This window comes from Rhinoraja longicauda, chromosome 7 (assembly GCF_053455715.1).
Source record: "Rhinoraja longicauda isolate Sanriku21f chromosome 7, sRhiLon1.1, whole genome shotgun sequence".
Lineage (NCBI taxonomy): Eukaryota > Metazoa > Chordata > Chondrichthyes > Rajiformes > Arhynchobatidae > Rhinoraja > Rhinoraja longicauda.
In genome coordinates, this window is record NC_135959.1 from 16,105,534 (window position 1) to 16,123,494 (window position 17,961).

The window sequence follows — 17,961 nt, forward strand, 5'->3', positions numbered from 1 at the left end:
GAATATATTTAGAAATAATGGAAATGACATTTAAACACTGCAAAAAAAAAAAAGAGACAAAACCCAATACTTTTTAACATTGAATTGACCTGTTCATGAAGACATTTCAAGTCAATATTTTTCCAAACTCTATTCCATAAAAGATAATACTTCATGAAGCTTGCCTTATGGGAGGTCAGCTTAATCCACTCTTGAATGCCTTCAAGGCTTTTATAGAAGTATTATTTTTGCTCCTCTGCTTACCAGCTTCCTTCAAGCCCTCCCAAAATATTTAATGTCTAAGACAAGTTTCTAATCCCAGTGACAATTTCAGCAGCTAGCGCACCAGATATCCAGAAGCTACTTATTTCAAAACCCCAGCGTCAGCACTATGACAGTTCAAAGATCAACCCTCTTTTTGAAACAACTTTTGAATCTACCCTCAAATGATACAATATCCAAACAGTTTTTAAATGAGGAAATCACACAGGTCAGTCCTGGTGTAACATTCTACATAATCAGAACATGCGGGTGAAGCAGTTATTTTGTGCCAAGCGTGTTGAGTTTAATTAAACAAACAATACGTTTTTTTAAATCAGTTTTATTGCATTACAGAAATTCTCAGTTGATTTCACACCTGTAAAAAGATAAAAAGCAACAATTAGAAGCACCTAAACCTATAAATAGCATGCACATATTTATTTTTTTAGGCCTTCTCAGACAAATGCCTCTAAGTCATCATTTTAAAGACTCACTGTGCTCAGAGACCTTAACACAGAAGCATAGAACATGCTACTTGCATCAAGAACCCCAAGACAGATCAAGTCCAAGCAGACTCGTCATCAAGCATCATCACCGAAGGTATCAAATTGAAACTGTAGTCATCTCTACCTTTAATTCGTTTAATCATAATTATCTTATACTTAGAAATATAAAATAGCAAACCACAAGAGAACATTCCCACCAGGTTGAATCTGATATAGTCTAAATGAAGCATCAGGATTGCTTCTGTAAATGTTTTCAAAATCAAAAACATTGTTCTTGACTTACAGCCGCCATTCATCAAAAGCACACAGTGCCCTCCATAATGTTTTGGCCAAAGACCCATCATTTATTTATTTGCCTCTGTACTTCAAAATTTTGAATTTGGAATAGAAAAAAATCACATGTGGTTAAAGTGCACATTGTCAGATTTTAATAAAGGCAATTTCTATACACTTCGGTTTCACTATGTAGAAATTACAGCAGTGTTTATACATAGTCTCCCCATTTCAGGGCACCATCATGTTTGGGACAGCAATGTCATGTAAATGAAAGTAGTCATGTCTAGTATTTTGTTACATATCCTTTGTATGCAATGACTGCTTGAAGTCTGTGATTCATGGAAATTACCAGTTGCTGGGTGTCTTCTCTGGTGATGCTCTGCCAGGCTTGTATTGCAGCCATCTTTAGCTTATGCTTGTTTTGGGGGCTAGACCCCTTCGGTGTTCTCTTCAGCATATAAAAGGCAGGCTCAATTGGGTTCAGATCAGGTGATTGACTTGGCTACTCAAGAATTTACCATTTTATAGCTTTGAAAAACTCCTGTGTTGCTTTACAGTATGTTTGGGATCATTGTCTCGTTGTAGAATGAACCACCGGCCAATGAATTTTGAGGCATTTGTTTGAAATTGAGCAGATTGGATGTGTCTATACACATCAGAATTCATTATGCTACTACCATCAGCAGTTGTATAATCAATGAAGATAAGTGAGCCATTATTGTCAGCAGCCATACATGCCTAGCCATAACACCCGCACCACCGTGTTTCACAGATGAGGTGGTATGCATTGAATTTTGGGCAGCTCCTTCCCTCCTCCATACTTAGTGGTCATTGACAAATCCACACCTGACTCCTGAAGAGTGTTTCTAATCTGTCGGACAGGTGTTTGGAGATTTTTTCTGTCATCAGCCGTGGCGGTCTTCCTTGGCCTGCCAGTCCCTTTGCGACTAGTAAGCTCACCAGTGCTCTCTTTCTTCTTAATGATGTTCCAAACAGTTGATTTTGGTATGCCTGAGGTTTGACTAATGTCTCTAACAGTTTTATTCTTGTTTCTCAGTCTCATAATGGCTTCTTTGACTTTCATTGTCACAACTTTGGTCCTCATGTTGATAAACAGCAATAAAAGTTTCCATCGGTGATGGAAAGACTGGAGGAAAGACTAGGTGCTGAGAGTTCTCCTCTACCTGCATTAAGGAGGCAATTAAACACACCTGAGCAATTACAAATGCCTGTGAAGCCATGCGTCCCAAACATTACAGTGGCCTGAAATGGGGGGGGGGACTATCTACAAACACAGCTGTAATTTCTACGTGGTGAAACCAAAATGTATAAAAATGGCCTTTAATAAGATCTGACAATGTGCACTTTAACCGCATGCGATTTTTGTTCTATTCTAAATCTCAAATTGTGGAGTACAGAGGCAAATAACTAATGGATCTTTGTCCCAAACATTCTGGAGGGCACTGTACATTGCTTGTCTACTGAATTATATGCACTTACAAATTCTTTATGCAAAATGCTGATTTTTTGCTTGTCATTAGTTGCTCCAATGTTATTGCATTGTTTTTATTGCTTTACAACAATGAGAACTGCAATTGAGACCTTCACAAGCAGGTCACACCAGGTAAGGAAATTGAATTGCACCACCAAACAGCAATAACATTAGTTCTCACCACCATTACCAGCATAAATTCATAACTTCCAAGAGGAAATCTCTCACCCAGGGTCTATTATTCTGGTACCACAACTAAAGGTTGCTGTACAACAGTGAAACTTTCAAATGGAAGCAAAAAGGGTTACACATGACAGACAAATCAAAATTATTTCAAATGAAGCTTTACTCCACTTAACCTGGAGAAAATCGTTGCAGAATCTCAAGAGAATACTCACTGGAAGCATCCTCTTTTCTCTGTGAACTTTTAAACCCTTAACCTCTCACTAAGTATCTCCTCTCTCTGAGCTTCATAACCAGAGTACAATGCAGGGAAGTAATATCTTACCAATTATGCAGTAGGAACTGGTCCAGGCTGCTGGATCACAGCTTGCTCTGGTTTGCTTCCCTTCTGTTCTGAAATGGGCGTTGTTGGCAAGATTTCATCCTTGGGCTCAACAATGCTGACGTGATCAGGGAGAGGTTTCTTGGGGCCAATTTTACCACTTGGGTCCCAGGGCAGCATTATTTTAACTTTAATGCCCAACACACCTTTGAATGAATGAATCAACGTTATAGACAACATAGACACGATGTACTATTAAAATATTAAATACATTTTAAGCCTTATTAAAGAACTCATCTTCAAAAAAAAAAAAAATCACCCGTCATATTCAGGACCACAAAGAGTCAAATAAAGGACGACCACATCACAAAATACTAGACAGGACTGCTAAGCTTGCATCTTCAGTAAATGTTCTGTACTCCTTTACCAAAGCTGCTGGTGACCAAAGAACAACACAAAAGATTAGTCGCTCACCTTGTCTCAGCAGTACATGTCGCACAGCTGTGTCAACATAGTAGTTGACAGGATCACCACTGTGGATCATTAGACCATCGACGAACTTCATGGATTTAGCTCTCTGGCCTCGAAGTTTTCCAGAAACAACTACCTCGCAGCCCTTGGCTCCACTTTCCATAATGAAACGGAGAACACCATAGCAGGCTCTGGAAACACAAAAGAACCACATGTTGCCAATAAGCTGAAAATACTAACATCTGCATGGCAACTACTAATACATGCAATGCAGGATTACCCAGGTGGGCTAGAAATAACAAGAACACCTTTCAAATGAACGCATTTGACAACCTACCTGATGAACACCTTTAAGGAACTACAATTCGGGTAAGGTACACAAGCAGAGGGCAAACCTGGGGGTAGACCAGTGTTCAAATTATTGCACAAGGATTAACAATACCACCAATGTCAAGGACATCTGTTCTCTTATTCACAGCACACGTAAAATACAAACTATTCCTCATGTGTGACTTGGGCCTACAAGTAACATTGACTACATTTGATTTTGAAACAAAATCCAACCTAAAACTCACATTCTGGTACTTTAGATACTGTATGACACAGAATCATTATAGTCCCTCAGAATGATTCCAAGTCTAACAGTGCAACAATATGACCAAGTGAAGCAGTTTTATTTAGAATATTCAGAGTTAAACACTGACCTGAAGACCAACTTGTAAGGGAAAGAATAGTGAGAGCAAATAACAAGTAAATAGGGATTGTGCTAATGTGGTGACAGGGAACTGCAGACAAAGCCTAAACGTAGAGACATGGAATGCAACAGTGATGATACCCAAGTTTCAGAAACTTCATTGATTATGTTATAGAGCGCACCAAATTATTGTAACAGAAAATCGGATTTACTGTCAACATAGACGTGGATAATCATTTTATTCTGTACGTTACCTAATTAAGCCTTTCTCCCAGCTCCATTCTGTAATCTAAACCCCATTTTATGGTTAATCAAGTTACTGTGTAATCTTACAAACTGAGAATATAAAAACCACAATGTCACTCGGTAGATCTGCTTTGACCGTTCTCCATGTGTGCACCAGTTTTAATGAATCGCCCATTACTTCGAAAACCAACGCTGTGTGGCCTTTCCATTTTGCTCCAACAATCGGCATAGTCGGCAGAATACCCCACTGGAACGCAACCAACTATGACGCAACTAGGCTCCTGGTTGGGCAAGTGTGCTCTAGATATCATCCGGATAGGTTAGGGAATAACGCCATAGTCGACTGTGATCGTAATTTGTGGTAAAAAAGACCAGTGTGTGAGGCATTTGGTGTTGGAAAACGGGGGATTGGTGTCCAGGTAACTGGCGGACGGGGTCCAACTGGCCTTGGGTTGCAATTGATTTGGGAAATCGATTTTGAGGCATAGGCTCATGGAACCGAAATTGCAGACACTTGCATGGTATGGCCATGGCGGAAAAAAGGAAGCCGAAGAAGTAGTGTGAGAATTGAAAGGATCTTGTATACAGATAGTAGCACACCACAACTGTAAGTTGACAAAAAAAATGACAAAGGGTTACAATCCAGGCGGAACAATCCCTGCGCAAATTGTTTGGTGGAACAAAGGACAAATATGAAAAGCATGTAGTAATAGCGTTGTTGCGCAATCACCATAGAATGGTGATCGCCAAACAAGCTTAGGAGCCCCCCCCTCCCGCCGATTTTGGGGCAAATGGTAGGTAGCACAAGTGCAAGCGTGCCCCCAGAACATGTAGATTGGAATGATTTTGGCAGATGCAGTTGATGAGTATGGGACTTTGATGTCAAAGCTGATCTCCTGGTGCACACCAGCTTAAATAAATCACCTGTTACTTCAAACACCAACTCCACATGGTGTTTCCATTTGGCTCTAACACCAACACTTGGGTGCGGCTGGATTAATATGTGGGCAAATGATGGCACCTCCAACAATTCCAATCCTGCTATGTGCCAGTTTATATCTTTGACTCGTTGTGAGTCAATTTGCTACTATCCAATCTAGTAGTATTTGCATCCAATAACCTCAATTTTTCACAGATGCATTCAAAGCCCTCAAAAATCCCATTCAATTACACATGAAAGTCTACATGAAACAAAATCTGAGAGCTTGAAACCACTGTCTTACCTTCGTACAGCAAGGCCTCCCAACAACTTGTAGCGCAGAGATTCTGCCTGTGCAATGGCACAAAGCCCCCGAGTGGCTACCTTTTCAGCATAGAGCTAGGAAGAAAAAGCACATTATTCTACTCTGTAGTTTGCATTCCATAGCAAACCCATCACAAATGCACTTGGCCACAGAAATATAACCAATTCACAATGGCATACAAGCCAAAATACTAACCAATCTCATAGAACAGCACAGAAAATCTCTGTTCCGCCCACATTTATGCTGAACACAATGCCAAGTTCAACTGATCTCACCTGCCTGTACATGATCAATATACCTCTTCCCTATACTTATCTAAAAGCCTCTTACCAACACCACTGGTCACCACCACTAGCAGTGCATTCCAGGCAACCAGCACACTCTGTAAAGAAACTTGCCTCGCATATCTCCATTAAAGTTTCCCCTTTTCACCTTAGTTTTGCCTTCTAGTGTTGGACATTTTCACGCTGGAGAATAAGGTTCTGACTGTCCAACTATCCATGCCTCTCAATTTTATATTCTTTTGTCAAGTCAGTGAACACCAGCGGAAAACAAGGCTACACCAATGCACCACTCATTCTTTTTCACCACAATGCAACACGGCATATCTGACTGTTGGAGTGGAGCTAACTTTCAAATCTAATGGGGACTGTTCACCCTACGATGACCACACTTTAGAAGCACGATCACCCAAACCTCAAGCTGCAATCTGCAGACAATGTAAACTGAATCCCAAGATATCACCGGCTTGTTCACCGACACATACAGGGATAACCATTGCACTCCATTGCATCATTCAGAACTCAAACAATAAAATATGAAGGAAAACAGATGAAAGTAACCACCACCTATAATGCACCAGTACAGCCTTTGTTCAATTCTGGAAACGGATATTTGCATTTCAAAACATCCTACCTAGCACAATACTCATCATCTACCAGGCAGCAGTGATTCCTGACATTCTACACACTTCCAGGACCTTGCTGGCACAAGACACTAGCAAAACACAAATAATTTGTTTACAAAAATCCTCGAAATTCACAATTACTCAAGCCCATGTATCGAATGAAAAAAGGGCACCAACCTAAACAGCAAAAAGCATGCACCACCTTGTAGACTACCCATTGTGCATCAATCAACTCTGGGCAATGTGCAGAAGAGAATCGTTCCCCGACCCCATTAACTAGAAGCTCCCTGACCCCATTAACTAGTTAGATAGAGTTTTTAATGATAGCGGAGTCAGGGGTATGGGGAGAGGGCAGGAATGGGGTACTCATTGTGGATGATCAGCCATGATCACATTGAATGGCGGTGCTGGCTCGAAGGGCCAAATGGCCTACTCCTGCACCTATAGTCTATAGAAGGCCAAGAAGAAACTAGTCACCCTCAATCCCATGACTACCCAACATGACAAACTTGAGTTTTAACTTAGCATATCCAAGTACTGTTTAAACGTAGCAACGAAACAAACAACTGGAGGAATTCAGCAGGTAAGGCAGCATCTGTGGAGGGAAATGGATAGTTGATGTTTTGAGTTGAGATTCTTCATTTAAACTGCCTAGATGTTCAGAGTTCCCTAGCCCAGTCTAGGTAAAGGGCCTTGACATGAAACACCAACTGTCCATTTCCCTCCACAGATGTCGTCACCCGATGCATTGTTCCTCCAGTTGGTTTTTTTCACTATCAATTCAAGCATCTGCAGCTTACTGTTTAAATGTGACACGGATTTTCATCCTTTCCATGAACAATCCCCAGACCACTATAGGTAGTTCTGCTATAAGTTCTGCTAATGGGTGCATTCCTAAGAAAATAAGCTTCATAGAAAATCACATTAAAAAGACAATTGTGTAAACAGGGTGTTCAGAACGCAATGACAAATGTATTCCCCCCCCCCCCCCCCCCCCACAGGATTTTCAAAAATAAAGTATTTTCAAAAGCAATGTTGTTACAAGCTAAAAATACTGACGGCTATATGTCACATTGTTACACAAGTATAGAAGTGTACGCTTGCCAATTTCACAGACCACTAGGGTTAAAATAGAAGCTGTGTTCTTGAGGTAATGTGGGGGGGGGGGGGGGGGGGGGGGAATTATTAATATTTCTACTAATTTAATCTGTCCCATCCTGGCTTTTGATCTACATGCTGAGAGGAAACTGGTTCTTCCTACTTATCTCCCCATCCTCATTTGTACACACCATAATTGAAGTATTCCACATGTATCATGGAAAATACCACTAATTTATCCAAAAGATAAACACAAACTGCTGGAGTAAATCAGTGGATCGGGCAGCATCTCTGGAGAAAAGGAATGGGTGACGTTTCGGGTCAAGACCGTTCTTCAGACTGAGGAGAACCTCTTCAAACCAAACGCAGGCTCGGCGATCGTTTCGTTCAACACCTCCGCTCAGTCCGCCTTAACCAACCGGATCTCCTGGTGGCTGAGCACTTCAACTCCCCCTCCCAGTCTGACCTTTCTGTCATGGGCCTCCTCCAGTGCCATAGTGAGGCCCACAGGAAATTGGAGGAACAGCACCTCATATTTCACTTGGGCAGCTTGCAGCCTAGCGGTATGAACATTGACTTCTCCAGTGCTGCCCTCGCAGCTGCGGCTTGCCTGCAGTCCGTTTGTCTTTTTTGTTGTTTTTTGTCTTAATTGTAGTTTAGATATGATGTAGTGTTTGTGATTGTGTGTTATGTGGGGGGAGGGGGTATGGGGATCTGTAAAACTGTAAAATTGTCTCTTCCAAACTGAGACGCGACCTTTGTTTTCTGGGTCGTGTCTCCGTTCCCGCTGGGGCCTACCATCGGCCAAACATCTGGAGCTGGCGGCCTCCAGCTGGGACCACCTGGGCTCTGGACCGAACTCAACATCTGCGGTACTGGCTGCTTTCGGATGCTGCGGGAGCGGCTGCGATTCGTCTCCGGAGGCTACTTCCGCCGCGGGCCGCGTGGACATCGGAAGCTCGCAGGTCCCTGGGTGGGGGCCAACATCGGGAGCTCCGGCAGCGTCTTTGCCCGCCCCGGATTGCGGGGCTTGGGTCGGCCCGCCGCAGATCTTTCACCGTCCGGAGCCCCGACCGCCCCGAAGTGGCAAGTTCAACAGTCTGACCGCGGGAGAAGACGGCAGGGGAAGAGAAAAGACATTTTGGCCTTCCATCAGTGACTGGAGGAGACTCACTGTGATAGACGTTTCTTTTGTTTGATGTTGGTTTATGATTGTATGTGTTATTGCATATTTTTATTGGTCTTATTGTTGGACTGCGGGTAATCTTTCATTTCAATGCACATTTATGTGTATGTGACAAATAAATTGACTATTGGATTTAGATAGTTCCTCTGTCCCTCTCTTCCCCTCCCCTTCCCAGTTCTCCCCATCTTCCTGTCTCCACCTATATCCTTCCTTTGTCCCGCCACCCTAACATCAGTCTGAAGAAGGGTCTCAACCCGAAACATCACCCATTCCATCTCTCCCGAGATGCTGCCTGACCTGCTAAGTTACTCCAGCATTTTGTGAATAAATACCTTTTGTACCAGCATCTGCAGTTATTTTCTTACTCTTCAAAGTAAGCGTAGATTGAGGAAATGTTGCAGTCTGAAGAATGGTCTTGACCCGACACCTCTTCCTTTTCTCCAGCGATATTGCCTGACCTGCTGAGTCACTCCAGTATTTTGTGTCTATCTTCTGTGTAAACCAGCATCTGCAGTTCCTACTTTCACACTAGTTTATCCAATCTTTACTCGTAGCTAATTTTCTTTGCTAAATCCAAATAATTCCCATCTGCATTTTCTCCATTAACACGACGACTACAACTGTGTGCTCTACTCAAGTTAAGGTAACTAGCATTGTCGAGAGTTTTAGTATCACCTCCCCGCTCTCTGATATTCTTGGCTTCAACTAATAAAGCAAAGCACACCCTAAATCTTTTAACTTGTTTAATTGACAGCCATGAACGCTTAAAGGACTTGTGGATATGCTAAGATCCCCATGTTCTCCTCCCACCCCACTGCACACATCTTGGTATCTGCCCATTTACTGTATACCCCCCCCCCCGCCAAAGTACATCAATTCAATCTTCCCCAGAAATGTCACCAAACAGTAACAAAATTAAGACGGGCAACTTTTGGACGTTTGTACGGAAACCTTCTCAGACAAATGCCTCTAAGTCTTCAAAGGAAACATTGTTCAGGACACTGAAGGCAGCAGCACAGAACATGCCAACTGCATCAGGAATCCTGAATCAAATCATACTCCCATCAGACTCGTCATCAAACATCACTGAAGGCAAAAAGTGAAAAAACACTGTTCCAAGCAACTCAGCCAGAACACTCCATCTATTATACTATTAAAACTCAGATCTTGTGTTATGTGTTATGTATGTATCTGCGATTTCGCTGATTTCGGAAAAAACGGTGAACGGCGCCACGATTTTTGCACCGCCTTAATCACCACGCGGGGTGGGGCTGGAAAATGATATTTTTATTTAATTCGGTCGCATATCTTTTAAGTTACAGAGGTTTTAAGGCGCTGCCCCCCCCTTATTGAGGTTTCTATAGAGGGCGCTGCGATGAGGCAGTGCTCAGTACGCATGCGCGGAATCTCCTCACTCTGTGCTCAGCACGCATGCGCGGCATCTCCTCACTCGCACCAAAAAAATGGACGCCGTTAGCGGCGCCAGCCCGTGATCACCGGCTCAACTCTCCTCTCTCCACTTGCTTCTCTCCTCTCTCCCACACCAGGGAGAACATCTCCCCGCTATCCCACCCCCCCCCGGGCCTTTGAATGATGCCATCTCCCGCACCCCCCCCCCCCCCCCCCCACGGACTTTTCACTGATCCGATCCCCTGCACCCCCCCCCCCCCCCCGGGCCTTTAACTGATGCTAAGAGTGTGTCTGGGGGAAGAAGATGGGGGGGACTGATAATGGGGAATGGGACAACAGGGGTCGTGCGGAGGGGACTTGGTGGTGGGGGAAAGAGGGGTACTGGGAAAAGGGGAGGTCCATATCCCTTCCCTCTCCCCCATCACTCCCTCCTCTCCCCCCCTCCCTCCTCCACAAATACCACCCCATCTCTCATCACCCTCCCCCCCTCCATCCTCAACACCTCCCTCCCTCCACCACTCCCTCCCCTTCGATCCCTCCACACCTCCCTCCACTAAACTTCCCTCTCCCTCACCCCTCCCCCCTTCACTCCCTCCCACCTCCCAGATACAAACCCTAAGAGGACGGGCCAAAGGGGAGAGTGGGGAAAGTAAGAGTGGGGCTGGGGGAGGAGAGAATGGGGGGTGTGGGGACGGGCCCAACGGGCCCGCTTTGCTAGTGTTACAATAAAAATAAAGGCACATAAATTTCCTCCGGTTTCTAAGTTCCAACTCACCTCAACACTTCCTTCTGGGAAACCAAATCTCTTCTGAACAACAGCAGTCAGCTCACGAATTCGGCGCCCCTTCTCACCCAGCACATTCTGAGTCCTGAGAAATTTTAAAGAAGTTAATGATATATTAAACAATTTATTCAAGCACAAAACTTATTCAAGCACAATTTGTACTTTCTAAAGCCCAGTATGCACAGGAGTTCTCAATGAGCTCCAGGCTCTACTTTTTACAATCTTATTCGAACTTGAAAGTGCCCAAGAGGATGGAGACACGCTTGCTGTCACAAATTATGGCATAGAATACAAATGTTAGGATGGGATCTACATGCATATCCAAACCATGATCCAAATGCACCTGGAAAAGTAAGAACTTATCCAGGATGAGCAGCATGGCTTTGCATGCGGCATGATCTTCAATGTACAAAACCATGCTGGCTATCTCCAATCAGCCCTTGCCCATCTAAATGTAGGTATATCTTGTCCCTCAAAATACAAGTAACTTTCTGACCACAGATGTTAGCTGAGGGATGTCCTTCTAGAGGTGTATGAAATAGTGAGGAACATTGACAAGATGAATAGCCAAGGAAATAAGGAACTGCAAAAGCTGGTTTACAAAAAAGGGCAGTATGCTGGAGCAACTCAGCAGATCATTCAGTACCTCTGGAGAATATGGATAGGTGAAGTTTAAGGTCATCAATCAAGAGTTAGATTTAGCTCGAAACTCCCCTCCTCCTCTTCCAAGGCCGTCGAGCACATCAATTCAATCTTCCCCAGAAATGTCACCAAACAGTAACAAAATTAACATATAACATATAACAACTACAGCATGGAAACAGGCCTGTCCGGCCCTACCAGTCCACGCCGACCATTCTCCCTGACCTAGTCTCATCTACCTGCACTCAGACCATAACCCTCCAATCCCCTCCTATCCATATACCTATCCAATTTACTCTTAAATAATAAAATCGAGCCAGCCTCCACCACTTCCACCGGAAGCCCATTCCATACAGCCACAACCCTCTGAATAAAGAAGTTCCCCCTCATGTTACCCCTAAACCTTTGTCCCTCAATTCTGAAGCTATGTCCCCTTGTTGGAATCTTCCCCACTCTCAAAGGGAAAAGCCTACCCACGTCAACTCTGTCCGTCCCTCTCATAATTTTAAAAACCTCTATCAAGTCCCCCCTCAACCTTCTACGCTCCAAAGAATAAAGACCCAACCTGTTCAACCTCTCTCTGTAGCCTAAGTGCTGAAACCCAGGCAACATTCTAGTAAATCTCCTCTGTACCCTCTCCATTTTGTCGACATCCTTCCTATAATTTGGCGACCAGAACTGCACACCATACTCCAGATTCGGCCTCACCAATGCCCTGTACAATTTCAACATTACATCCCAACTTCTATACTCGATGCTCTGATTTATAAAGGCAAGCATACCAAACGCCTTCTTCACCACCCTATCCACATGAGATTCCACCTTCAGGGAACAATGCACAGTTATTCCCAGATCCCTCTGTTCCACTGCATTCCTCAATTCCCTACCATTTACCCTGTACGTCCTATTTTGATTTGTCCTACCAAAATGCAGCACCTCACACTTATCAGCATTAAACTCCATCTGCCATCTTTCAGCCCACCCTTCCAAAAGGCCCAAGTTTCTCTGTAGACTTTGAAAATCTACCTCACTATCAACTACTCCACCTATCTTAGTATCATCTGCATATTTACTAATCCAATTTGCCACACCATCATCCAGATCATTAATGTAAATGACAAACAACAGTGGACCCAACACAGATCCTTGGGGCACTCCACTAGACACTGGCCTCCAACCTGACATACAATTGTCAACCGTTACCCTCTGGTATCTCCCATTCAGCCATTGTTGAATCCATCTTGCAACCTCACTATTAATACCCAACGATTTAACCTTCTTAATCAACCTTCCATGTGGAACCTTGTCAAATGCCTTACTGAAGTCCATATAGACAACATCCACAGCCTTGCCCTTATCAATTTCCCTGGTAACCTCTTCAAAAAATTCAAGAAGATTAGTCAAACATGACCTTCCAGGCACAAATCCATGTTGACTGTTTCTAATCAGGCCTTGATTATCCAAATAATTATATATATTGTCCCTAAGTATCTTTTCCATTAATTTTCCCACCACAGACGTCAAACTAATAGGTCTATAATTGCTAGGTTTACTTTTAGAACCTTTTTTAAACAAAGGCACAACATGCGCAATGCGCCAATCTTCCGGCACCATCCCTGTTTCTAATGATGTTTGAAATATTTCCGTCATAGCCCCTGCTATTTCTGCACTAGCTTCCCTCAATGTCCTAGGGAATATCCTATCAGGACCTGAAGACTTATCCACTTTTATATTCTTCAAAAGTGTCCGTACCTCCTCTTCTTTAATCATCCTAATTTCCATCACTACTCTACTTGTTTCGCTTACCTCACATAATTCAATATCCTTCTCCTCGGTAAATACCGAAGAAAAGAAATTGTTTAATATTGTTTAATATTAAGACGGGCAACTTTTGGACGTTTGTACGGAAACCTTCTCAGACAAATGCCTCTAAGTCTTCAAAGGAAACATTGTTCAGGACACTGATGGCAGCAGCACAGAACATGCCAACTGCATCAGGAATCCTGAATCAAATCTTCCCATCAGACTCGTCATCAAACATCACTGAAGGCAAAAAGTGAGAAAACACTGTTCCAAGCAACTCAGCCAGAACACTCCGTGTTACAATAAAAATAAAGGCACATAAAGGCCCTCCCCTCAGGCCCCGGCGGGTCACCGACCTCCAGCACTTGCTGCTGTGCCCCTGCAGACCACTCGGCTCAGTTTCTTCCCGCTGTTCCTCTCCCAGCTCGCTCAACCCCGTCCTTTCCTCCTCCTCCTCTACTACCCCCCTGCGCCGGACGGTCGGCCTTGCTCTCCTGCCTCCCTTCCCAGCCGCGTTCCCACTTCTCCCGCCGGCTGGCCAGACGCCTTCCCAGCTGCTTCTTGGGTCCACGGGCTTTGCAGCCCTTCTCCCGGTTCCTCTTCCTCCGCCAGATCCTTCAGCTTCTTCCCCATTTTTTACAGCACAAAAATTAACAATTTTGGCCGTCTTTCAAGGTAAGAACGTACGTGTTACATGTGTTACCAGTGTATGCCGGAAGCTGCCATATACTCCAGATGGCTTGAGCGACTCCGTGCATCACGCCCTTTGACCTTATGCGCAATCCCCCAATAGATGGGGCATCTTGATCATGAGCAAGTTTCTGACCCATAACCCTCCGAACCCTTTCTATACACGCTCCTGTCCCAAATGGCTCTACCATCTCTTCCATATAAACACCACCATCCGTGTGGAAAGAGTGGTGGCCCTTTTAAATCTTTCACCTCTCATCTCAAATGTCTAAGCAAGTGCCGAAGGGTTTATTTCCCGGCTGTATGACCCCCTTGTAACTAAAGCAGGAAGTCGAGTGCGCCCCAGTTGCGGGACACACTGTATTCAGCCTCATTCCCACCCGTGGCTGCAGCGGCCAGGCTGGGCCGGGCCCCAGGCCGCCCTTTACCTGGTCGCTAGGATGATGATCTCGGTCCTTGTCGGGGTGACTCGTACCTCCACGCCGCTGTACCCGTCCTCTGCCAATTCACGGGTCAGAAACTCGTTGAGCTCGGCCTTGAAGATCCCGTCCGCCACGAACTAGAAAGAGATGTGGCAGTCGGCGCCATGTTAGTCGCTGAAGGACAATCCCATGCCATCCTCCAACATCGCGCATTAACGGCGCTCAGTTTGGCCGCCAATGTCAACGGGTGCCCTCCTGCGATCATCCCAACCCCCGATGGCTGGCCCGTTAGTCACAGTCCCCCCCAGAAAACCGCGGATTCGCCCGCCTCACCTTTCGCTTCTTCGATATCTGAGCCGCCATTTCCCTTCGAGGACTTGCGGCAAAAGGCAGGCCCGCCTCAGCGGAAGTGATTTAAGGAAGCTGGCACTTCCGCTGTCGGGTCCTTGTCCAATGGAAATGGGGAGAACGGATCACGTGGCACGAGGGCGCGGCCGCTTGGCATTCTGGCCTTTGTAGTTGTCTGTCCTGGAGCGGACCATGTCGTGGAGCGGAAAGGGTGGATGCTGAAAACAGCGGGAAGCTGCATTCGTTTTGCGTCACTCGTGGTCTCAGTATTTCTCAGCGCGGGCGGGTATTTTATTGTCGACAGCAAAATGTCCCCCCTTTCCTCTGACAATAATGAAAATAAGCGAGTAATCTGCTTCAATTGGCCTTCTTGCTATGGAGAGAGGAGACGGTTGCCCACCTCTTCGCAGAGTGTGGATTTGCAAAGAGAGTCTGGAGAGGTTTGCAAGGGTCCCTGTCACGATTTATTCTGAACAGCTGTCAGTCATGGAGGACTCTGTAATTTACGGACTGTTCCCAGGGATGCATTCAGAGACTGACATCGAGTGCTGCTGGAAGGTCATCAACTCGGCGAAAGACACTCTTTGGTCTGCCCGAGCTTTGTTGACCTCCCAGCGGAGCGAGATGTCCATCGGGGAATATTGCCGTCTGGCCCACTATAGACTGCAGGAGTACATGCTGAAGGATGCACTGATGCTTGGTGCAGCCAACGCCAAGGCTTTGTGGTGGAGGACCACAGTCTAGGGTCCTTCAGCTGCCGGACATGGGCAGGGTGTGGTGGAGACGCCCATCAAAATAAGGGCAGGGTGGGGGGTAATTGGTGTATTGAATATCTGTATTGAATGTACGTATAGGCTCCGAGAATGTCGGATGAAATTTTGGAAGGAACATGTTTTGTAAATATTTATTTCTTGAATAAAGTATTTTTTGATAATTAAAAAAAATTGCCCTTCTTCTTAGAACTTCTCTCATGGTGGAGGTTGACTTGCTTCCACTCGATTTGTTGGGGCTGAGGGTCCGATGAGACCAATGTGGGAGCTGCAGACACTTCCGTGGACAGAAGGTACTTCATGAGAGGGATTTCATCTTCCACTGCTTATGCAGCACTTTCTTTGTGTTCCGACAGGCTTCCCGAATGCACCTTCTCCATCCTGGTGTTCCAGATCTCCCCAACGGCACCTTCTCCATTGAGTGTAGTAATATATTGTCACATGTACCTAGATACAGTGAAATACTTTGTTTTGCATACAATCCAGTATGCATAAGCACTATCATACATAAGTACAAGAGTGCCATGAATGTTGTGTTCCTGGCAAGCGGGCCAGGCTCCCCAGTAGTCTGGTTCGCACGTCGTGGACGTCGACAGGACCCACGCTGTGAGAGTGAGGAGGGACCCCCGACTGACTATTCTGCAGTATTTATTCACAAAATGCTGGAGTAACTCAGCAGGTCAGGCAGCAGCTCAGGAGAGAAGGAATGGGTGACGTTTCGGGTCGAGACCCTTCTTCAGAGTGATGTCGGGGGCGGTACAAGGGAAGGATATAGGTGGAGACAGGAAGATAGAGGGAGAACTGGGAAGGGGGAGGGGAAGAGAGGGACAGAGGAACTATCTAAAGTTGGAGAAGTCAATGTTCATACCGCTGGGCTGCAAGCTGCCCAGGCGAAATATGAGGTGCTGTTCCTATGGCACTGGAGGAGACCCATGTCAGAAAGGTCAGACTGGGAGGGGGAGTTGAAGTGCTCAGCCACCGGGAGATCAGGTTGGTTAAGGCGGACTGAGCGAAGGTGTTGAGCGAAACGAAATATAAAGAAAGTGGTAATTATGTAATCAGTAACTATACACTTGCTCGTATTATGTACATAAACATCATTCTTAGAATCCAAGGATGAGTGTATTACAGAAGTTGCTTTCTTCTTGGTCAGGCAGTCACTGGAGATTGTCTCAAGTATTGTACAATGCTGCTTGACACAAGCTAATTCAATGTACTCCAAAGACGTACCGGTATGTAGGTAAATTGGCTTGGTAAATGTAAAAATTGTCCTGAGTGTGTGTAGGAAATTGTTAATATGTGGGGATCGCCGGTCGGCGCAGTCCCGGTAGGCCGAAGGGCCTGTTTCTCCGCTGTATCTCTAAACTAAACTACTTCTACTAAGATCCAGATTCTGGGAAGCTGCTTGATTTTTTTGGCCCACCCACATAAATCAGAAGGAGGTCCCTTTTTTAAATTATTTAATGAGTGAATCAATATCAGCAAATTCAGAGAATATGAAAAACTGGATATGAAAGAGGAAATCAGCTGGGCCAACTTCTGGGCTTCACCCGAGTCGGTTTATGGAACTGCATTTGGTTGGATGAGGACACAACTGATCTTTCCTGTTGAATTCCTTCTTGGCAATTAATATTAGGGTTCATACAATAATATCAAATTAATAACCGTTGGAAAAGGTGGGGCCGAAGGGCTGCCAGTGGATTTCTATCATAATAATGAATTTTATTTTAGATCCTACCCTGCTTTTCTAGAAGTCCCTGTTTAGATATAATGAACCACTTATCTCTAAGTACCAGTCATCAATCTCCGGAAATGGGCATCTTGAATGTGCACAGCAGGTTATAAAACAATACAAGGCACTCCACGCATGGATTAGAGAAGGAGTTCTCCTTTCATCATTGATTCCATCAGCAGAACCAGGTAATATTGTTTATTTGTTGCATTATTTGTTAACTACAAAGCCATGTTGAACATAAAAATCACACTGCTAATTAATTTTGTACATTTTTAGTGCTTTTTACTAACAAAATAGGCACCCTCCATTGCATATTAATGCAGTCTTCTTTGAGATTTCTTAACAGGTATAAATGCAAAACATTTTCATTTCTTTGGTTCTGCTGTGGTAAAACCCATATTAGTCCTTTTCAGTTATTTTTGATCCAGCAGAGCGAATGTTTTTTCATCACTTATAAAGCCATTAAAATATCATAAACAAAGCCCATATACC

General features: G+C 44.5%; 1 protein-coding gene and 3 non-coding genes across 4 annotated transcripts; all 4 read right to left on the minus strand.

Annotated features, from left to right (window-relative positions):
- Positions 1-527: 527 nt before the first annotated feature.
- Positions 528-15,057, minus strand: rps3 (ribosomal protein S3). Its single transcript, XM_078402166.1, has 7 exons — positions 14,950-15,057; positions 14,623-14,753; positions 11,051-11,144; positions 5,654-5,748; positions 3,494-3,681; positions 3,023-3,225; positions 528-616 (listed from the first exon to the last, which is right to left on the minus strand). Exons 1-6 carry the CDS (start codon positions 14,977-14,979, stop codon positions 3,026-3,028), a joined length of 738 nt encoding a protein of 245 aa, XP_078258292.1. The 5' UTR covers positions 14,980-15,057; the 3' UTR covers positions 528-616; positions 3,023-3,025.
- LOC144595658 (small nucleolar RNA SNORD15) lies at positions 691-840 on the minus strand. Its single transcript, XR_013547521.1, has one exon. It is a non-coding gene; the product is annotated as a small nucleolar RNA SNORD15 (small nucleolar RNA).
- Positions 9,816-9,957, minus strand: LOC144595659 (small nucleolar RNA SNORD15). The gene has a single exon (XR_013547522.1). It is a non-coding gene; the product is annotated as a small nucleolar RNA SNORD15 (small nucleolar RNA).
- On the minus strand, positions 13,612-13,750 carry LOC144595657 (small nucleolar RNA SNORD15). The gene has a single exon (XR_013547520.1). It is a non-coding gene; the product is annotated as a small nucleolar RNA SNORD15 (small nucleolar RNA).
- Positions 15,058-17,961: the final 2,904 nt, after the last annotated feature.

Excerpts from the sequence above, each read along its gene's own strand:
- rps3 (XM_078402166.1), bottom strand. The coding sequence starts at position 14,979 with ATGGCGGCTCAGATATCGAAGAAGCGAAAG. Across the intron at positions 11,145-14,622 it reads ATCATCATCCTAGCGACCAG|GACTCAGAATGTGCTGGGTG; the intron begins GTAAAGGGCGGC and ends AAAATTTCTCAG. Across the intron at positions 3,226-3,493 it reads ACATGTACTGCTGAGACAAG|GTGTGTTGGGCATTAAAGTT; the intron begins GTGAGCGACTAA and ends ATTCATTCAAAG.